Source organism: Gasterosteus aculeatus, chromosome 12 (assembly GCF_964276395.1).
Source record: "Gasterosteus aculeatus chromosome 12, fGasAcu3.hap1.1, whole genome shotgun sequence".
Classification (NCBI taxonomy): Eukaryota; Metazoa; Chordata; class Actinopteri; order Perciformes; family Gasterosteidae; genus Gasterosteus; species Gasterosteus aculeatus.
In genome coordinates, this window is record NC_135700.1 from 23,082,605 (window position 1) to 23,105,141 (window position 22,537).

General features: G+C 45.8%; 2 protein-coding genes across 5 annotated transcripts; both read right to left on the bottom strand.

Annotated features, from left to right (window-relative positions):
* Positions 1 to 262: 262 nt before the first annotated feature.
* On the bottom strand, positions 263 to 5,251 carry LOC120812681 (alpha-2Db adrenergic receptor). Its single transcript, XM_040168842.2, has 2 exons — positions 4,140 to 5,251; positions 263 to 1,566 (listed from the first exon to the last, which is right to left on the bottom strand). The coding sequence occupies exons 1-2, from the start codon at positions 4,461 to 4,463 to the stop codon at positions 418 to 420; spliced, it is 1,473 nt and encodes a 490-aa protein (XP_040024776.2). The 5' UTR covers positions 4,464 to 5,251; the 3' UTR covers positions 263 to 417.
* Positions 5,252 to 11,037: 5,786 nt separating this feature from the next.
* znf408 (zinc finger protein 408) lies at positions 11,038 to 19,016 on the bottom strand. 4 transcript variants are annotated; one of them, XM_040167861.2, is made up of 9 exons: positions 18,728 to 19,016; positions 17,622 to 17,870; positions 17,068 to 17,129; positions 16,699 to 16,886; positions 15,010 to 15,569; positions 14,404 to 14,613; positions 12,986 to 13,109; positions 12,591 to 12,824; positions 11,038 to 11,914 (listed from the first exon to the last, which is right to left on the bottom strand). In XM_040167861.2, the coding sequence occupies exons 2-9, from the start codon at positions 17,862 to 17,864 to the stop codon at positions 11,295 to 11,297; spliced, it is 2,241 nt and encodes a 746-aa protein (XP_040023795.2). In that variant the 5' UTR covers positions 17,865 to 17,870; positions 18,728 to 19,016; the 3' UTR covers positions 11,038 to 11,294. The 4 variants fall into 4 exon arrangements, with proteins under 4 accessions (XP_040023795.2, XP_040023805.2, XP_040023785.2 ...); XM_040167871.2 differs by having other exon boundaries at positions 18,874 to 19,002; XM_040167851.2 differs by lacking the exon at positions 18,728 to 19,016 and adding an exon at positions 18,405 to 18,508.
* Positions 19,017 to 22,537: the final 3,521 nt, after the last annotated feature.

Below are 22,537 nucleotides of genomic sequence, written 5' to 3' on the forward strand. Positions count from 1 at the left end.
GTCGGCTCACTCCTCGGCGCTCCGCGGGGACAAAGTTCACAGCCCTGCGGCCATTTTCCTCTAATTAACATTCATACTCCGTCAAAAAGCCGCGCTTGTAACTTTGAGCTTTTATTGCATCGGGGGAAGCGTAGTCGGAGAGACACCCGAAGACGAGGCCTCCTTGTGTCATCCTCATCTTCCTCTGGCTCATTTGTGCTACTTTAGAAAGTGATTATTTAATAAATTAATGAGCAGTTGAATAATGAATCGACACGCAGGCTGTGTGGCAAGCCCTTTAATGTCGGTATGACAGCACAGTGGAAAACAGGATTAAAACCGCGTGCGCACACATTTGTGTTGGTTTCTGTGCGATGCCACTCACGCACACACACTCCCTCTCCCATAGACACACACACACACACACACACACTGGCATTATGTCCCCTTATGAGTGTGGAATAGAATCTTCTTGAAGGCCCTCCTGAAGTCTCGGTTGAAGATGGTGTATATGATGGGGTTCAGGCAGCTGTTGCAGTAGCCGATCCAGAAGAAGAGGTTGAAGAGCTTGCCGGGGATGGTGCAGCTGTCTCTGCAGAGCGCGTGGAGGCTGTAAGTGAAGAAGAACGGGAACCAGCAGAGGACGAAACCCCCCATCACCACTGCCAGGACAAACGTGAAGCGCTTCTCCCTCATCTGCGCCACTTTGTTCTTGGACAGGGTCGTCCGCCGGCTGCGGAGCGCCACCGGGGACGGGAGGAGGAGGTGGTGCGAGCAGCTCTCGGACGACGCCCACGAGATAGTGGCGCAGGCGGGTGGGAGGTGGGAGGGAGGCCTCAACCCGTTGGGCGCCCTCTCCCCCTCCCCCGTCGTCCTCAGGCTCCCGCCGGCCCTCCTGGTGAAGCGGAGCCCCGAGGACAGCGAGGCGGACGCTCTCGCCTCGGCCTCGCCGATGCGCTCCTCCAAGTCGATGCCGTCCAGCTCGTCCCTCCGGCTGCTGCTGCTCTCCACGTTGGAGGAGCTGCGTCGGTTGGCGGGCCGCGGGGTCTCCGGCTCGTACAGAGACGCGCCACCGAAGCCGGCCCCTTCCCTTTGGCAGGTTCCGCCGTTGCCCTCGAAGCAGGTCTCGGACTGCGATGGCTGGCGCTCCACCACGTTCTTCGCCACGAACACGGTGGAGGCCCGTTGCTTTGCCACGCGGTAGATCTTGCAGTACACGAGTATCATGATGACGCACGGCGCGAAGAAGGACACAAGGCAGGAGGAAAGGATGTACCACGTCTGGTTGTTGAGGAGACACTCCTGCCTCCGGCCGCCGGCATTCTCCGCCGTCCCCGGGTCCTCCTCCTTCTGCGTCATGAGGAGCGGCGGGGAGGAGATGACGATGGATATGAGCCACACCACGCCGATCATCGACTTGATTCGCTTGGGCGTCCGCTTGCGGTTGTAGCTGACGGCCTTGGTGACGGACCAGTAGCGGTCCAGGCTGATGGCGCACAGGTGGACGATGGAGGACGTGCAGAAGAGGACGTCCAGGGCCAGGTAGAAGGAGCACCAGATCGAGCCGAAGAACCAGTAGCCCATGACCTGCGAGGAGCAGAAACCAAACGTGTTAGATTAAGGCCCCAGTGCAGAGAAGCAGAAGACTCCCATGTGGACGGCGACGTGATGAGTTTGCCCCGTGCTTTCGAATCTGCACCCCTCAAAAAACGATGTGTCCAAAATCATCTTTTTCATAAATAAAAATCCCATCGCGTTCCTGCACATCGTGCTCTGCGGTGTGGAATGTGCAGATATCAGACTTCCTCCGCTGCGCTGCAACATTTGGACGAGGCTGATTTGATTCGCAGTTTATGGTTCTTGAGGCGTCATGAAGAGTTTAACAACATTGAGTGATTAACATAAAATGTATAAACATCATCATTCATCAAAACACACACAGTAACACAAACAAGATTTTTTTTATGAAGATCCGTTCATTTGGAATTTTAAATATTACATTACACGTCATTCAACTGACGCTTTTATCCAAAGCGACTTTTATACCGGTGGCTTGTCACATTTTGCCCGGGCAGCAATTAAGGGTTCGGTGTCTTGCTGAGGGACACTTGGACACGGGACATGGAGCAGCCGGGGCTCAAACCCGCCACCCTCTCCACCCCTGCGCCGCGTCGCCCCACCCAGATGTACGCATTGAGGCCAGACGGTACTGAAGACACTGTTTCTCTCTTTGATTTGCTGTAACGTGGGAATATGGAGGATTTCTCCGTCCGTTTTGGTTGGAGAGTCCATACAAGCAGACTGGAGGAAGTGGCCTTGGCTTGAACCTGTGAAGGATGATGTATTAAACAATTAATGAGGGGAAAGAAACCCACAACATGCTCGCTACCGGCTATGGACCCTTGCAGCGGTCTCCTTGGTGAAAGTCTAGTTGCCCCCCGTCGCCCCCGACCTTCTCCCCGCTCTTTAAACTACGTCACTTGACCCGGCTCAAGACTTTATACATATCAACTGAATATATTTAATAGAAATTGCAATGCTAACATTTTCATGTTAACATTCTCATAGTGGCGTTGCCCCCCTTTCTCCCTTTATTTAATACATTAATTTAGTTTTTATTTTAATTATTTGATTATTATGTAGTTGTAGATATTTCTGTAAATGCATTACTTAAATTAACAATTTATAATAATATATTCTATGAATATAAATATAAATAGATAAAATATTTATCATCCGTCATTTCTTTCTGTGGTTGCTGCAGTTATTACAGTTTCATTGTCTAGAATATTCGTATAATTGATTTGTAACCTTGACATGCTCGTGTGCTTCAGTCCGTCTGTCCACGCACCAGTAAATAGAAGTTGCGTAACTTAAAAACGTTCAGTCCTCGTGTTCCAGGTATTTGTTTGTTCAACAAACTGTTTTGTGAGACAAAAAGTCTGCAGAGGGAGAAAATGTATTAAATGATTACTGGCTATCAATGTCGTCCAGATGCGGCAGGTGGGCCGACAGACGGACACTGACCTGCTCACAGACGAGCCACCAGACGGACGGACAAATGTGATCAATTATTCAGGAAAATAATTAGGATTAATAATTATTAATCATCAACTGATGAACACACTGACAAACGGATAAAGATGTCCGACGGACGAGTCCCAGGCTGGACAACGCAGTGGTAGAGACCTGTCAATCACTGTGTAGCCCCTCCCTGATTTATGGTCTATTTGACTCTAAACTAACCATAATTCACAAAATGAACATCGCGCTGTGTTGAAGAAGACTTGAAACTAGAGACTGAGACCATAAACTCATGTTTGCAATGTTTACTGAGGGAGAAGTAGAGTTATTCTCTAATAGACTTCCACCAGAGGAGTCGACCCCTGCTGGTCACTGCAGAGAATGCAGCTTTAACACACAAGCTTTGGTATCGGTTATTTCTTTAATCCAAAAGCACAATTTTTACTTACTAACAACAAACACTTGCGTCCCTTCTGCATCTTTTTCACTTTTTGTTCATCGTACTGAAGCCCGCTGATATTCATGCACACTAGAGGTTGAATCCTCCTGATTTTGGTGGCGTCCAACTTTGCCTGTGGCACCTCCGGCAGGGTTATGTTTTTTCACTTGACTGATGAATCAGCTCAATATTATATCAAGCCGTCGAATAGTCATGAAATGCAATCTATTGGACTCATCATCAACGTAACGTTCAGAGACAAAGACCACAAGGCTGGTGTTCCAGTGGTCGGGGTCTGGGTGCCTTAGGCCGATAATCCAGATGGTTTTCCTTAACTTTACCAAGAGGCTTTGTTGCCTAATCCAGATGTTTATTTACTTATTTAAAGCTAAACCGTACCTTCATTCGTCAACGTAACGTAAGTCATCCTAACAGCAGACAATTTGGGTCCCTTTGTATCTTTCACGATATGCTGTTGGGCTTCGTTGGAGAGATGGATGGATTTAATTAAATTGTCCAATACTTTTTCTAAAATCGTGTTTTTCTTTGCAATGTTCACGGCAGAATGACCCTCTGTCTCCTGGTTTGGGCCAGCTGAACTCAAAGTTGTGCGCTCAGATATCATTTAAAGACGACAGATTCATGTAAATAATCAGCTGTATGATGGCGTCATCGAACCCAGCGTCTGCTCCCTCACCTCGTTGGCCAGCGAGAAGGGGATGACCAGCGTGGCCACCAGTATGTCCGCCGAAGCCAGAGACACCAGGAAGAGGTTTTGCGGCGGCCTCAGGGCTCGGCTGGTGAAAACCGCCACCACGACCAGCGCGTTCCCCACCACGGTGCCCAGGATGATGACCATGACCACCAGCACGATGAGCACCGACGCCGCCAGCGAGTGAGGAGGCAGAGGAGGAGATCTGGCCGAGGAAGAGGAGGTCTGGTTGACGCTCTCCAGAGAAGAGTTTGGTGGTGAGGTGGCCGGCGTGGTGGCCATTGCGGTGAATACATCCGATAAGTCCATCCTGCTTAAATGTCTGGCGTTATGATGTCCCCATTTTTTGGTGTGGACTCCAGTGCGATCAGTGCAGACGGGTTGTCTTCATGCCGGGCAGTAAGAAAATAACAGAAAGTACAAAAATGAAAAGAGGAACGGGAGAGAGAAAAAGGAAAGCAAAGCCAGGGAAGGAATCTGCCAAAAGAAAAGTCTCTTTGGATGAAGAAAAAAATATATCAAACATCCTTCGCTTCAAAATATCAGATTTTATCCCTCAAATAAACAAAAATGTACACGCAGATTCTGAAAATCCTCTCGACGTCAGAGCCGTGATCAGTATTCCTTCACCGTGGATGTAAATCCACCGCCTGGTGTAACGCGAGCAGGTTCTGCACGATCTAAGTTACTTACTGTAAAAAAAACAACTCGTACCTGTTCAAATGACCTTTTAAGAGCACGTCTGAGCCAAGATGCCGACCTGCTAAAGGAATAAGACCCGCCTCCTTATTCCCAATGACATGCGGGGAATTAACGGAGAGACGCAAAAGAAAAGCATTTACATGCACAAGTTGGCACGAGGACAGAAACCCTATTTGAAACGCACGGTTCCCTCATAGTGCTGCACGCCGACAGGCATCACCGTGCCAGAAAGAAAGGGTGGAAAAGTAGAGAAGAAACCGCCGAAAAGAAAACGACTGAATGGGAAGAAGAGGAGGAGGAGGAAGAGAACAGAAAACAAAAAGAAAAGAAACGAGACGTCCTCACTTTCACCCGCGTCGTTGCCGCGCCGAGTGACACTGCTGCTGATGATGTTCACTGACTCTCTGCTGCTGGAGGACAGAAGAGAGGAGGAGGAGGAGGAGGAGGAGGAGGAGGGAGGGGGAGGAGAGGGAGGGGAGGGGAGGGGGGTTAGAGAGAAGAGATGAAAGGGAAAGAGTAGGAGATGCATGAAGAGGAGAGAGGAATAAATTCTTGATGGAGAAGCAGATGAGGATTTGAGATAGTAAAAAAAAAAAAGGCCAGGAAAATGAGGAAGATGAGGGAGGAAGAGAAGGGGGGAGAGGTGGATGAAGGTATTAGAGAGGAGAGGAAGGCACTGCAGGAAAGAGGAGAGGAGGGAAGGAAGGAAGGATGGAAAAGAAAATGGAGAAAAAAAATGAGAAAGGGACAGAAAAAAAGTGAATTAATGAAATGAGAAATGAAGAAGAGGAGAGAAAAGGGAGAGAAAGAAGCAGGCGTAACTACAGGGGAGATCAGAAAGGGGGGAGGTGAAGATGGAGAAAAAGGGAGAATGAATCATGAGTAGATTGAGAAGGCAGAGTGAGGAGGAGGGAGGAGGAGGAGGATATACGAGGATACAGAGGAGGAGAGGGAACAAGGAAAGAGAGGACGGAAAAGAAAAAGAAGAAAATGTCCTTGGGGATGAAAAAAGGGAGGAAAGTAAGAAAAGAATCAGGACATGATGGGAGAGAAAGGACGGGTGAGGGACAAGAAAAGTACGGAAACTGGACGCAAGAAGAGAGACACACAAGGAAAGAGGAGGATCTGTAAGGAAACCAGTGTAGGGGAGAGGAAAGGAGATGAAATACTGGAGGGGAGGTTGAGAAAGAGAGGAGAGGAAACAATGATGGAGGAGACGGAGTCGAAGGTGCAACCGGTTATGAAGGAGAAGATCAACGCTCAGTCAAACATGAAAAGACAGAGTGGGAAAGAGGAAAGGAAAAAAGGACAAGAGAGAAAAGGAGAAAGGGAGGAGAGAAGGAAACAAAAATAGGGGACGAGAGGAGAGGATTCGATTAGAGAGCCAATGAAAGAGAGCTGCAAGAAGAGACAGAATGGACAGCGGGGACCATCAGTCAATTAACCTGAGATGAGACGGACTCAGAAACATTTATTCTTTCAACATGAAGCTCAGTGATTGTCTTGATTTAGCCGGCTGCCTTTGAGCAGCGGCGTGTCGGCAGACGACCCGGTTGAGCGCCTGCAGCGTGGCGCCGTACGTGGACACACGTGCATACACACACGTGCGCACGCGGTGACGCTCTCACACCTCCGTTAACAGCTCCGGAGGACGGAGTCCTCTTAAAATCACAGGCAACCAAAAGCCCCTGTCACGTGAATTGGGCCTGGGGAGGTAATCTTGGGATGCCGACGCAGCCAACGGTACCATGTGTATGTACATATACACGGCTTTGACCTGTCAATCACAGTAAGTACACTCTGCTTTACAGGCTGTTTGACGCTGAACGGACCGTAATTTCCAGAATTTGAAACTAGATCAAAAATAAATTGAGAATAAATCAAGTGAGAAGCAGTAATTTCCCCCTGGTGGTCACTGCAGGGAGTGCAGGTTTTAAGATAAGATGCTGGTTTAGCTGCAAACATTTGCCAACGGGAAGTCAGTGTGTTTGCATTAAATGCATTAGACGAAAGTAAGATTTTTTCTTAAACCATACTACCAATACATACCAGTTATTCATGGTTCTATTCTCGCACCAAAACTCTACTAATCCCTCAAAATAATAATAAAAAAAGTAATAGAAATAACGTATTCAATATTAATGAAGTAGACATTCTCGGTCTCCCACGAGGCTAAAAAGGAGATGCTGGGTATGAACACCCTCCGATGCATTTATTTGAAAGGATTTAGTTTGGACAAGGAATCCTACCTTTGCTAACTTTAGCTTGTGTGTGGGTGATGCCGGAGGCTGTGCTGCACCCGGCAGCTCTGTGGCGGCACAAACTGCACCGTATCTCTGCCGGGATGCGGCTAGTTGGGGTTAGAATACAAAACCTTCATTTTTGGGTTGATAATATAATTTTTTTGCTTTAAAAGGCTGTGCGGCTCGACGTGAGCTGTGAAGGATTTGGAAGAAAGTGTGTGAGGATTTACACGGGAGGAGAAAAAGGCCTTGCTCAAGGGCCCATGAGTCTCAGGTTTTGTGGGAAGAGAGAAAGACTGATCCACCCGCTCCCTCTCCCCCTAATTCATCTCCCCACTCAGACCCAGAGGGCCGAACAGCCTGCTTGGAAGTCTCTGCGAATAAGCCCCAAAGTAAACTTTCTGCCATTTGTGTTATTTAATTATTTATTTAAACAATATCCAATAGTTATCCAATAAACCGTCCGTCTAATTTTCTAACAACAACGTACCAACAGAGAACCACAGAGACCTTTATCAATAACACTCTGATACATGGAACATTATACAAGTGACTTGTAGCACATTCCTTACTAGTCGTTATGCTAATGTTTTCCTACTTTTCTTTAATGATAACTAGAATGTAAAAAGCTGCGTAACTCAGTCAGTAAATATTTTATTTATATTTGAAATAGTTTTGACCACAAATTATATATTAATTAAAAAATAAATACATAAACATTTATTATTAGGCCGTGATTCGCTACTGGAAAAATGGTGGATTGCTAATTTGCACCCGGCTTTAATGCTACACTGGGGACGGAGAATTAGCCGAAGAGCTGGGTCAAGCTAACATGCTAACTAGCCAAACGTCCGCTCTGGCGATGCATCCGTTCAGTGACATTTTGGGATGCCATTTCCCCAAACGCAGAAGGAACTGATTCTTGTAGGTTAAGACTCAAGTGGGGACCTGCGTGTCTAAAGAGTGAGGCCAAAGCTCCATGTGTTAAAGATGCATTCTCTCCGCTGACCAGCAGGGGGCGACTCCTTTGGTCCCATAGACGTCTATGAGGAAATGACTCTACTTCTCTGCAGTGACCAGCAGGGGGCGACTCCTCTGCTCCCATAGACGTCTATGAGGAAATGACTCTACTTCTCTGTAGTGACCAGCAGGGGGCGACTCCTCTGCTCCCATAGACGTCTATGAGGAAATGACTCTACTTCTCTGTAGTGACCAGCAGGGGGCGACTCCTCTGCTCCCATAGACGTCTATGAGGAAATGACTCTACTTCTCTGTAGTGACCAGCAGGGGGCGACTCCTCTGCTCCCATAGACGTCTATGAGAGAATGACTCTACTTCTCTCTTGATTTATTTCCTCAGTAAACATTGTAAACATGAGTTTATGATCTCAATCTCTTTTGTAAGGCCTTCTCCAACACAGCGTGATGTTCATTTAGTAAATGATGGTCCATTTTGAATCAAACAGTCAATAGAGCACGGGAAAATATTACTTACTTTTTTACAAAAAAAAATGAAAATGTTGACGCCCAAAAACACTGACCTGAAGGCTCCAAAACGGCAAAAAATCTCCACTTATATTCAATGCATGCATACAAAGAGATAAGCTGGAGAAACATTTTCCCTCAAAGGTTTCCCTTCAATCAGCATAGTAAGTGGCTTCACTCAACAGGTGCTCTGGCTGAGACCACCTGCTGAGACCACCCAGCAGCCCTTCAGATTGGATCCATCGCTGGACAACAACCACAGTCTGAGTCGGCACTAAACCTTTATGCAGCATGAACGATAAATTGTCTTCTAATTTAGCTTCTGGTCTCTGCAGTAGTTTGACCCTAAAAGTGAAAAACTGAATAATTTAAGTTATTTCTCCCATCTAACTTTTTTGGTATTCAGTGTAGAAAGGAACAGCACGGTACGACGGTATTATTGTACTAGAATAACCTGATAATATATGCAGAGTGAATTGTGGGAAAGTGTGTTGTGATGAATACAAATAAATGAAAAGAATAAATATGCAAAGGTCGGAGGGAAGTGATGGCAGATGATTCAGATTGAATAAACGGATTAAAAAGAAAGAAATAAGAAAAAACGTTACCATGTAGATAATGGAAAGCAGCCAAGTAAAAATGTGGAGGTATTCCTTTGTTCCAAAGTGAGAAAGCAAGTGGCCACGGTTTCAAGTGAAGAGACCGTGGTGATGCATTACGGCAGGGAGCCCGTGGCCGCGCCGCCAAAACACTTCTGATGGTTCCACAAAGCCCAAAATCGGTTTGACAGCTTGGGGGCATTTATTTAAAATGGAGCTCATAACCCAAAGGGAAGAAAAACACACACATGAAAAATACTTTATTCACTTAGAGGCCTGGAGAGTGAAGCGAGGGGTGACGTCCGAGGATCCTCCATGTCTTAAGCTGCATTTCCTCTGCTGTCCACCAGGGGGCGACTCCTCTGCTCCCATAGACGTCTATGAGAAAATGAATCTACTTCTCTCTTGATTTATTCCCCCAGTGAACATTGTAAACATGAGTTCATGGGTTTATGAGATTATGGTTCGTTAGAGGACAAAGCTGGGGATTCTTTAGGGCGGGGCTACAAGGTGATTGACAGGTCGCTGCCGATACCTGAAGAGGACCAACTGGGAGGCCACTGAATCGCGACTGCTTTTGCGTCTGATAAGAGATGTGAAAGTTGCATTCACAACTCCCGCCGCAACCTTCTAATACCAAACTTTCCAACATGCGCTTTAATATGCGCTTTGAATGAGAGGGGAGACGGAGGAGACGGGACTTGTTCGCTTCTAGGACCCTGAAGCGGGCTAAAAACATTGTAGCCGACCCCTCTCACCCCGACAATAAATATAATAAATGTTTCTCATTCCTGATCGACTGATCACCACTAATGGGAGCAAAGAGATACAAATTGATTTTGTTCTGAACCCAGATGTAGAAGCTAACGATGGAGAGACGAGAAACAATGAGGCGCGTTGTCGTGCAACAAAGGTCCCCTTGAACCGCGGACCGATATCAATATTCTTTAGGGTTTTATATGAAACACTATAAGATAAGAGGATACAACAGGATTTTAAACAGCTGTGATGAATTTATCCACTGGGACATTAAGGGGCGTTGGTGGAGACCAAACCGGAGCTAAAAGGATTCATTTAGATCCATGTGAATGATAACGGTGCTTCATTTACTATGATAATAAACTATAACCTTTAAAAAGCAACAATGGAAATGTCAGTGTTGTGTAACTAATTTAAATTTAAACTAAATATAGCAATAAATGTTTAATTTGTATTACGTTTTTATGTAAACTCTTAACATCAGCATCGGTTGAAACATGGGTCATTTTCATTTTAAAAGCCTTTTTCTTCTTTCAAAAGAAAACCAGGAGCCAAACCCAGCAGTTGAGTTTTCATTAACACGTAATTATGAGCATCGTGATGAGAACAAGCCAACGAACCAGAGCCCCGGGGCCCAAACGCCTCTGAAGTGACCTCACCACCGGCTGCTGACAAACAACGCAGCGATTAAAAGCTCATTCACGTCAAAACTCACCAGGCTGCATCACATCCTTTTCAGAAGAACTTCACAGACACAATTGGGAGCAAATGAAACTTGTTCTGTTTCCTCTGAAGGTGTTTGATTGCTTTTGGGAAAATACTTTGAAAGTGTTGACTGTGCGCAAGGAGCCCTGAGACGAAACAAAAGCAACACCCCTGATGCTCGGGTACAGAAGCAGCTACACCCGGGTTTTATTTTGTTTCTCTGGGTGTGTGTTTTGAACAGGTTGTCCTGTAAGTGGGGGGGGGGCAGGACTCCACTTAGTCCACGTCTCTCACCTCCTTCCACCGCTTACCACCGGCGGCTCATCGCATCTAATGAGCTGTGCTCTGTGGAGGCGATATGCAAAGAATAAAGACACGCAGATGAGGTCGGTCTCCCAGGTTTCTCTTTTTAATGCGACTTTAATGTGACTGTGCGATTGGATGAGGCCGAGAAATATTTTTGATTTCCCGTCGGGCTCTTTTCCCCTTCAGCACAACTTAATGTAGGTCCTTCGCAATAAGCGTCCGGCTACTTTTGGTGCTGACTCTTCTTCTGCCGTCGTAGAAATGCTTCACAATGAAAGGCCACCAAAGTTTTGTTTTAAATCGAGTGATTTTTAATTTGAAGCCGCAAAATCAGACGTTTCCTCATCCAACATCTGTCTCGTAGAAGGCACCAGATGTTATTGAGTTTATCTCAACCGTCTGCGCCACAGAGCAGAGCCCGCCGCCGTCCTCCTGTAGGACCAGCAGCTCTCCAACGGTCGGCTGCCCGTGGACCACAATGCACTGCTCCGTGTCGTCCGATATCACCACCTCCACCAGCCGATGCCCCGCGGCCAAGCCGTCCGCGTGGACGTACACGACGTGGCCGGTGCTGCCCGGGACCTCCTCGTCTCCTCCCGTCTCTGCCCTCGTTTCCTTCCCTCGCCCCCCGCTCCGCCTCACTCGCCCCTCCTCCCGCTCTCCTTCCCCCCGGGGGAGCGGGGTCCTCTTGGGTCGGCCTCTGATCGGCCTGTGGTGGCCGGAGCTGGAAGCCGAAGCCGCCGCCTCCTCCTCCTCCTCCTCCTCCTCCTCCTCCTCCTCCTCTCGGTCGTCTTTCCCCGCCGCCGCCTCGTCCCGAGCGCCGCCCTCGGCCCGGTGCTGAGCTTGGTGCCGCTGCAGACTTTGTCTCACAGTGTACGAGGCGCCGCAGTGGCAGCTGTACGGCTTCTCCACCTGGTGGGACGACTTAACGTGTCTCCGCAGCCTGGTGGCCAACGTGTAGCCTGAGAGAAAAATTAAACAACAAACCATGAAAACGTTATTCTTTTTAAATATCTATGGACCTAAAATGTCATTTTAACTTAAGTGTCTTTAATTAAATGCATTTATGCTTTATTTGTTGGGGTTTTGTCATGTGTTCAACAAACAATGTGAATCAGTCTATTGACATAATCTTCAAAAACAGAAACGTATAGTAAAACTTTTTTTAAAGGATCTGTAATCTCCTAAAACAGCCGGCAACTGTAATTCTAAATAAACCCGAAATAGAGCAGTCAGTGAGGACTATTTGCAGTCGCGGATGAATCCACATTCGGAGTTATTTGTCTGTGACGTGATGAAAGAACGCGTCACCGAGGTTAAGAAATGAGGCGCAGTGATGCGTTCCTAATGACGGTTTCCTTTCCCGGGATCAGACGAGACAGAGTTCACTGCTTTGCGTAATTGACTCTCTCAGTTTTCAAAGGTTCTGTAAGAAAAATGACATGTTTTTAAAGTACACATTTGCTTGAATGTGTTGTTTGGGGTTAAATGATGCAGGCGAAGGCTGCAAATCACATCTGTGATGTAACATCCAAAGTTCCATCGCTTTATCCAGATGGACATCTGGGTGAAATTCTGTGATTTCTGACCCAAAACGCGTTTTGGCGAGATTTTGAAATTGCGCCGCGGCGTGCTAACCTTTCCCACACAGGTGGCAGCGATGGGGTCTTTCTCCCGTGTGCAGCCTCTCGTGGGACTTCAGGGTGTGCACGTCGCTCAGCGACTTCCCGCAGTAGCTGCAGAGGAAGCCTCGGCCCCCGTGCGAGACCATGTGCCGACGGAGGTCCGGCATCTGCGAGAAGCTGCGGTCGCACTCGCTGCAGGGAAACGGCTTCTCCCCGCTGTGAGTCCTCAGATGGGAGTCCAGGTTCCCTGAGAGACGGACAGTCGTGAAAAACATCAGATTAGCTCAGAGCTCAGATTAGCTCAGATTAGCTCAGAGCTCAGTTCAAAGTGTTCGGAGCACTAACGAATGAGAGGAGAACCGACCACTGACGCCCCCCAGAAGTCAGTCTGAGGGGCTCTGACATTACCTTTCTGACTGAAGCTCCTCCCACAGTGCTGACAGACGTGGGGTTTCTCTCCCGTGTGGAGCTTCATGTGGTTCTTCAGAGAGCCCGAGTTAGCCAGCAGCTTCTGACAGACCGTGCACTGCACCTTAGGGGAGAAATAAATCCTTTGAACGGGGTAAATCAAAAGGCGGTCTTTGTTCTTCTCGGGTTCCGGGAGGAAAAAGGAGACCCGCGGCTAATTTGAGGACGTTACGTGAAAGGTTTTGAGGTTTTTGCGCTGAACGGTGCAGAGTCAGAAACACAATTTGTTTAAAATTCTGAAATAGCTGCCAGGAAGGCGAAAAGCAAGCAGCTGCTCCACATCGATAAGGCCGGATTTCAGGAGAAATGCTGCACATTAAAAAGCGAATCGATCAGGCCGCCCACTGTCCATCTTATTAAAACAGCGATGAGCAAGATGTCGTCACACACTCACCTTCAGACTTTTACACTGTAAACCAGCAAAAGTTATTTTTTATTCATTATAACTCGCTGTGCTTTTTTACCTCTTAAAATATTTATGGAACTGATTTTCTGAAAGATTTTTAAATCCAGCTTTATTGCCGTCATTATATTACACCCATATAATATTGCATTAAATACTAAATTATATTGTATCACCATTTCCGTTCTATACTAAATTAATACTATATTTCACATTACAACATATCATATTACATACATATCATAATTTAACATTATATTAATATGTTACAGATTTTAGGGCTTATAAATACACATATTTACTGCTTAGTTTATTCTGTTTTTTGTTCAGTTATTTAAATTAAAGAAGACGTTGCTGGTCTTCGAGGCCTGACGTGTTCAGGTCATCTGGAACAGACCGTACAGACTACTGACCTTTTATGCTCAAAGCTGCAGAAATATCCCAATAATTGAAGCATTGCTCGAACACATCGGGGCTCTGACGCTATTGTGTGTCTGCTTTAATTGTCTTTATTTATACCTAATGTTGAATCTTTACTCCACCCACATCGTGCTGCTTCACACGCTGAGCGGCTCATTGTGCTTCCCGCTGGATTTGAATCTCATTTAAATAATGTTATGCATTGCTTCCTGTCATCGGTCTGATACACACTTTGAACAAAAACTCGTTGAAGCTGCAGCTATTAAACACTCCACTGTCACTCCACTTTGGTCCCTAAAAGCGCTTGTTTTTTTTCTCCACATTTTATACAACTTTCAATTTTTTAATTTTAATTTCTGCAGCTGTAATATTTCTGTACAAAAACTAAAACTCCCCTGCTGGGGATCAATGAAGGTTTCTTTGATCTGATCCTGCCGTAGTTTTCTCCACCCGTAGATCAGAAGGGTAAGAACTCCACTCGTAGAAGGGTGGTGAGGGTCCCCTGAGGAGGTCTGACCCCCCCCCCACAGCCTACCTTCGGAGACTGGGTGTGGGCCTTCCTGCTGCAGTGAGAGAGGCGGTGGATGCGCAGCGAGGGCCGGCGGGCGAACGCTTTGCCGCAGTGCTCGCAGACGTAGGGTTTCTCCCCGCTGTGCAGGACCAGGTGCTCCTTGAGGTCCCGCTTCAGGCCGTAGGACTTCTCGCAGAGGGGGCAGGAGAAGGGCCGCTCGCCGCGGTGACTCATCTGCAAACGAAACGGCGGATGCGCCCTCGTTAAGAGCCTCGTCGCGCCCTTGTTACGCACTCATCGCGACCTCGTTACGAGGCTGAGGCCATTTAGCGTCAAGTCCTTGTTTTGAAGACGATAAAATCATACAGACATCGTCTGATAAAAAAGGCTCGAGAGCAGCGGAGAAAGGAGGAGGAAAAAGGAAATATCATCTGACAATGTCGGGGTAGATGTTGCCAAACAGGCCACAAATGGCAAATATAATAGAGGTAATTTAGAAAAGGTACATTTTTTTCCCCCATTTGTAGAATGTCAGGGAAGCCAAGGACACCATGCAAACAATATGTATTTGTAAATGTCATAAAACTACAACAGAGAGGCCTACATGCAGCTCGTGGTCCCAGCCGGTACCTGGTGGGCTCTGAAGCTCTCGGAGGAGGTGTAGTTCTTCCCACACTCCTGGCAGCTGAAGGGTTTCTCCTCCGTGTGGCTGAACTGGTGCTTCTTCAGGTGGCCCATCTGGTAGAACTTCTTCCCGCAGGTGGAGCACCTGTGCCGCCGCTCTCTGACCTCCGGGTCCCACGAGAGACCCGTCTCCTTGGTGACGCGCACGGCCTTGGGCCCCGCCCCCTCTGCGAGGGACACGGCCGGACGGTGAACGCGCCGCGGTTTGGAGGCGAGGCGCGAGCTGCAGCGGACGGGGGCGCTTCCGTCCGCAGGAGGAAGAGGAGGAGGAGGCGGGACGTGACGTCCTCCGCCCGTCTGTCCGTCACCCGCTGGGACGTCGCGCCGAGTTCTCTTGACCCTCCGGTTCCTCGTGCGGTTGGTTGCATGATTTCTCTTGATAGACTTTGGTCTTCCTTCTTCTTCTTCTTCTTCTTGCTTTTCCTCCTCTTCCTTCAGTCTGTCTTCTGTCTCGCGAATGGAAGGAAGGTCGGCGCCGGAGTGTCTGTTGTGCTCCGCCTCCACGTCTGTTGATTTCAGAGATAATGTTCAGCAGCAGGTTTAAACTCAATATTTAGAACAGGGGTGAGAAACTCACTTTGATCTCAAGTGGGCCAGACCTTTAAAAATGACGGTCCGGTCGACGGCTCGCAAGATACTTTTCAATCCAACTCATCTACCCGACTCACATTAGCAAAATTGTACTGGACAAAAGTCATCCGGCGGGCCGCACCAGACCCCACCGGCGGGCCAAATCCGGCCCGCGTGCCTTGAGTTTGACACCAGTGATTTAGAATGTCATTAATAGAACAATATTACTCTCTCGCACAGTTTTTAAAGATAGTAACTGCTAGTAACTAGTAATTGTATCTGTCAAATACATGAAGTAGAACTTTATTAACTAAATAAAAATGTTCGCTCCACATAATAGTGACATTTAAAGCAATAACATTTCCCTTAAACGCATTTCTTTTCTTTACTACTTATATTTATGCACAGTAATTACATTAAATATTGCATCTTGCCTGGGGGGGGTTTTCTGGTAGAATTTACATTCAAACCAACCAGCTGTTTTTTTGATTAATTCTTTCATTGCTTTTTATTAATGCTCGTTATGGTCCTCGTCGCCTCAATCACGGCTTTCTTTTGCTCCCTTGGAATCTCATTAGTATCTGCGAACTCTCCCCGCATGGATCAATTGTTTCTCCTCTTATTATCTTTCATTTAGCCGTCATTATGGGTTTTGGAAAAGCTTCTGAGGATTATAGGCTGGTTTAAATCGTCAGCGCAGAAGAAGGGCACAAGTTTAATAGGAAAAGCAGCGGGTCTGACGCTGCTGGGTGGGGGGGGGGTGGGTGGTGGGGGGGGACTGTGCATAAAGCTCGTCCTTAATGTCGATCACGGCACATGGATGAGCAACAATGTACTCCAGCTTCACAGTGTATTTTTCTGACTTTATTCGCTTTCATCAGAGCGGTCGACGCTCATCAACGCCCCCGTTGTGTTCACATAAAGGAGATTTCATTTAACAATAAAGTGGTTCCTCAGCTGAACACGGCTGGAGGTTAACGTCCCTCTTGCTCCTCCAGGTGGAGTGAACAGGAAGTGGACTGACGCGGGCAAACATCTGACGGGGTTAGGATAGGATGACCTTACCGGGTGGGTCGGTTGTCGGACTCTCTCCCTCGGCGTCGCCTCCGCTCGGCAGCAGCAGCAGCTCGGTTCCCGGCCGGATGTCCCGGGAAACGTGCAGACACGCCTCCTCGCACTCGGCCGCGCACGCCTCCCCGCAGGCGCACTGCCGCGACACGTTCCACTGGTCTCGCGGTGCCCGGCAGGCAAATCTGGAAATTGACCGAGATGACCGAGCCTGGTTTCATATAGAGGCGGCTTCAGAACCAGTTACGATTCCTCGCAGTAACTTCCATAATGAATACAATCAATCCAAGTGTTGATTTGCAACAAAAACATCTGTACAATTTGGGCTGGAAGGACAAGGAGCTTCGGAGCAGTGAGTCAACTCACGTGATCCAGGCGGCTCTTTGTAGAGAAGAAGATTCTTTACTTGTTGCCGTTTCCATCAGAGCCTGAAGAGCAGAGTTTAAATGTGTCTAATCAGGATAAGAATTCATAAAATACTGATTTTCTACTCATGTAAGACACGAAATCCAGTGTTTCACCCTCTATTATAAAATCAAAAAGTATAAAATGCTTTTAAAGTTCATCGGCAGAACCGCTTGATCTCTATGGATGACATCAGGTGTCATGTGAAAGCTTTCTACTCGTGCAGTGAGGATTCCGCCTCAGAAGGAGCTAAAAGTGAACACAGCTCGGTTGTGCTTTGCATATGTATTGAATTCATTGAGATTAGAACATCAGCGGACAAACTAATTACTTTATACAAAAAGGTAAAGATGAATTTTTACGCAGTTGGTCTCGCAACTTTGAGAGCAACCAGCTGCAACTGAAATGGAAAAGGTTATTGAATAGATGTTTTGTGCGAACCGTTTGTTTCGGTGTCGTGGCGTCGCTGCTGGGGGGTCACAGCGCCGTACCTTTGTGCTTGTTCTTCCTCTTACCTTCTCTGCCTCCCCGGGATGACCGTCCCGGCTGCGGGTCGTCGGGTCTGGGTGACCCCCGGAGGCCCACTCCGTGTCCCCGTCCCTCCCCAGCAGGGATCCGGCCTCCAGCGGGCGGCCGACCCACCACAGCCCCACGCGGCCCCCGCAGAGCCGCGATGGCCCCAGGGCAAATCCTCGGGGGAGCAACGCGCAGAGGAAGGAGGCCAGAGGGGACGGGATGGGGGGAGCGAGAGCGGCCATGACGCTCTGTGGGCGAAACGAGTGTTTGAGGCCAAATGAGGACTGAGCGCCGCGAAATAGGATCCCGAGCACGTTGGCTACAAAGTGCCAGAAGGTCTGACAAACACCTCAAACACTTTTATTCTACATCATGTCATTGATTGCTGAACTTTGATGTAATATTCCTTTTCACATTTGTTCCTATAATTTTGCCTTTTCATTCTGTCAGATATTTGTCTTTTTCCGTAGTCTCTACGCCGTTGAGTCCTTTTACTACCCAGTGTGTATCTACAGAGTTAAATAGTTGGCAATATAAAAGCAATGAAACAGTGTTAATAATTCTCAACAGGTGTAGAAGCATCGAGACGCTGATAAGGACAATCAGGTGCAACAAAAGCCCAGGTTAAGAAAACTTAAATTATTTTGTTTGAATATAAGTATTGTGGCTATTATTGAAATAATTGGATTGAAGTGAAATTCAAAATAAAAATAAATTAAACAATTTACTAATAATGCATCGTGCAAGATTTAGATTAACAGATGAATCATTTAATGTATTACCATTAATAATTCATCATTAAACCTCACTCGAGGTTTGAGTAAATTAGCTACAACATATTAAAATAATAGTCAAATCAAATTGGACACATTATTATTAAGCAGCATGTTGTAGCGGTCCTGTTTTATTAAAACGTGAGTATTTCATGTCTATTAAAAAGGTTCCTAGCTAACGCAGGGCAAAGGCTTTCTGGCCAACTTCGACGAACACAGCCGCGCTAAGTTAGCTCCGTTAGCTGGAACTTCTCGCGTGGCTTTCAACTGACAGCCCACAAATTACAATTTTAAATCAATCACAATAATAACTAGTGCGTTGTAATACTTACCGAAGCTAACGTAACACTGCTGTGCTGATATTAATTGAGCAACTTTTAAGGTGCGTTAAGTTAGCATCGGTAAGCTAACTAGCTTAGCGTTGCGAGAGGCTGTTTTATAATTCAAGCTATTTGCTCATAGCTACAGTGTTACATACTTCCGACGTGCTCGAGTTTTTAATTGATTGTTTGTCATTAAACCACTTCGATTACTTTTGTGTTAACTCAGGGAAAAACATTGTTATCCAGCGAGAAAAGGCTCCAACGGGAGTCCCCGTTTGTTGTGGTCCTACTGGAAACAGAGTTTTGGTCACTTTGGTTCCGCTAACCCTCAAGGACAATAAGAGAGAGATATTACTAAAAGCCACAAATGCAATGACGTTGTTTGAGTTTATAGTCGTAATACCTGATATCAATGTTTATTTATTTATACATGTATTGATGTTGACTATATACAAGTACCTGCAATATTGCTATGTTAACAACACACATATTAAAAAGAAGTAAAAACAACTAATGAGTGACATTTAAATGAAGTTGAATGAAGCGCAAACAAACCAACAATCCACTGCTGCCACAAACCAACGAGGAAGAGGATGTGGACTCTTCTGACCCGACCAGCTTTGTTATTGTGGAGGATTGTGGTCGCTCGTATTTTTGTTTCAGAAAACCTCAAATGAATCCCACAAATAATAAAAAATAATTCTGCATCCTATGAAAACCCGTTTGTTTAAAAATAAATAAAAACATCTGAGTGTGTTTGCACATGTGGTTTATTTTAAACCGCAAATTTCTCTCATAAATCGTAAATAATTTAATATTAAATCATTTTCACTGAGTCTACTCCACCTAGACAGACTGTTTCATATCACTTATTGAGAAGTGAATTTATGTCCTTTTAGTTCTATAAATTGTCGTAGGGGCGTTTTGGAAATAATGTATTTACATTTAAAACTTAAATATAACTAATTATTTTCAGCTATATTGTGTATGCTATATATATATATGCTATACAAATATACGCTTTCGGGTGAACGCACTTAGCATGGGGCCGGAAAAGGACATTCTTAAAATAAACAGAATTTAATAGGATATCTATAGAAATGATTCTGATACCTATTTTAAATTTCTATGGTAACTCGTTTAATTCAATTTACATGCCACTGTATATATTAATTATATCTTTCTATCTTGTTTTTAACTAAACTAAAGTTGAAATAAAACCATAAACCATCGTATGAGGACGCCCTGTGGTCATATCGATGAGCGCAGTACCAGAATTCATCCACCAGGTGGAGACTTACAGGTTTTCCGCATGCAAGGGTGAAATGTGAGGGTAGGCGGTTCAACGCTGGAAGGAAAGCTTTTAATCGTTCTTCCAACATGCAAACAAAGAAAGCCGCCTGAACTCGCCATTGGTTGAGACCCCCAGCTATCGGAGTGACCGTTAGCCATTAGCCATGTCGAGATGCTGCTAACTTTAGTATGCTGACATCGGGGAACAGAGACCAGCCGGCAAAGAACTAACTCTACTCCTCGCTTTATTTATTCCCAGAGGTGTCAAAAGTATTCACATTCATTACTCAATTGAAGTACAGATACTAGGGTTTAAAAAGACTCCTGTAGAAGTTTAAGTACCAACTCAAGCTTTTTACTTAAGTAAAAGTATAAAAGTACTGGTTTCAAAACTACTTAAAGTATAAAATTAATGTAAGAAATTCCATTAAGGACAAACTCTTAACGCGTAACCTCGCTCACACAACACGTCAGTCCGTTATGTGATCAGAAGGCGTCTGCAGATCACATCTCCAAAACCTGTTCATAAAAATGTGTACGAAAATCTTGAACATACAAATTGGTAACAATACACGGGAACTGGCGGTGGTTAACCACGCCCCTTGAGTGAACAACATGGCGGACCATGTCGGATTCTTGAGTGAACGTCTCTCCGCCATGTTGGATTTTTTGAGGGGGTTAGGGTTAGTATTCTATTCTTACAAGTTAACATTCATTTCTCGTTAAAAACGCAATCATAACACGTTTATTTTACATCGTTAGACGTCACAAAGTGTGTTTACGGGGCGCAGCTCCCCGTTCACTTTGAACAGGGTGACGTCATCAGTTGCAGTCCGTATCTATTTCTTATGTATCACTACGAATTTGTATGTTCAAGATTTTCGTATACATTTTTACGTCAAAAACACCAGTTTATAATGATGGGAAACATTGAACTGGCAGCGGTCGGTTATCAAAACATTGGCCAAATAACCATAACGTGTTCAGGCTTTATGAGCGAATACAGAATCCCTTTGTGTTCCTTTCCAAAGCCGCATTAAGACACACGTCACTTTATTTAATACGCTGCTTGCAAGTCGCCGTGTGCCAGACTCCCAATCAAACATTTAAGACAAACCCACGGTCATGAAACTCATCTAATGGAATCTGCGTGAGGAAGAGGAGGAGGAGGAAGAGGAGGAGGAGGAAGAGGAGGAGGAGGAAGAGGAGGAGGGTCCGTGTCGCTAAATACCAACTTTCCACCGACCACTTTTCCCACCCGGTGTCGCTCCGATCGGCCGGCGCATCGCGGAGAAAACCAATCGGGTGTCTGGATGGGTTCTTATCTCAACCTTATCTCGACCTGCTTTGCACTCAGCGTTTTTACCGCTCGGGGACTCCATTACACTGAGCGCTGAGATACGTGCTGGTGTGGTCGACCTCCTGCTTGCAAGCAATAGTTAGAGCCAGATATCTGCGGAGAATTGCTCATGTCATCTTTTTCTCTTCTAAATAAATGTTAACTTTTTGACTTTAATTGATCACCGTGTTGCGATCCTTCTCATCAACCAACTCGGGGGGGATTAGAGATCCCGACAACGGTAAATTACCGTTTTGTTTGTATAAGACAATACGGTATGTTTTTTTAAAAACAGCATTCATTTTGAACCTAATTAAGGTCTTTCTCAGAGATAAACACAGTACAATTGTATGAGTTACGGTATTTTATTACAAAGTTCAAAGACAAATTGCCAGCAACTGTATCTGCCAGAAATCCATTTAAAAAAAATAAGGTATAACGTATTACAAAAGGTTGGCACATATTTCAGTCAACATCAGGAAATATTAAATAAAGCTGATGGTAAATCAACAGGAAGCGGAGCGGTTCGGGACCTTCTGCTTCAGGACTTGTATCCTCAGGGCCCGGTTTTTCAAAATCCGGATCAAGTTGATCCGTATTTAGTAATCCTCTTTCTTGCGATCCGTGATCACGTAATCCAGCTTACTTTTGAGCCAGTTTTTCAAAGCAACATCGGATTGGATCAAACAGGATAGGAAATCACAATGTAGAAGTATAGATATGTAAAGAGCAACCAGTAGAATAGCCAGTGTGGGGTCAATATAAGTTTATTTCTATTTGAAATGAAAACACACACATTTAAAAAAAACTAAAAACAAGAAAACCAGACTCCATCCTCCTCCAGCAGACTGCTCATCCGAGACCAATCCGAGATCCGAGTTTATAACAAGTTTCAAATACAGATGTATTGAATTAAAAAAAAAGACTTAATGTCAAATACTCCACAATAATTTCAGACTTCCTCATCTGATGTGGAGAGACCAGATCCTCATTGCTCTCCGATTTTATGCATGTGGGACTTTCTATCAAAGTGTTGGTGACTATATGGGAGTGGTGAAATCAGCTGTGTGTGATGTGGTGAGAGATGTGCAATTGAGCGTTTAAATGGAGTTCTTAAGAGGCGCTTTGCATGCCTTAATTACCTGAGAGCGGAACCACAGAAAGCATGCAACATAACCCTTGCACAG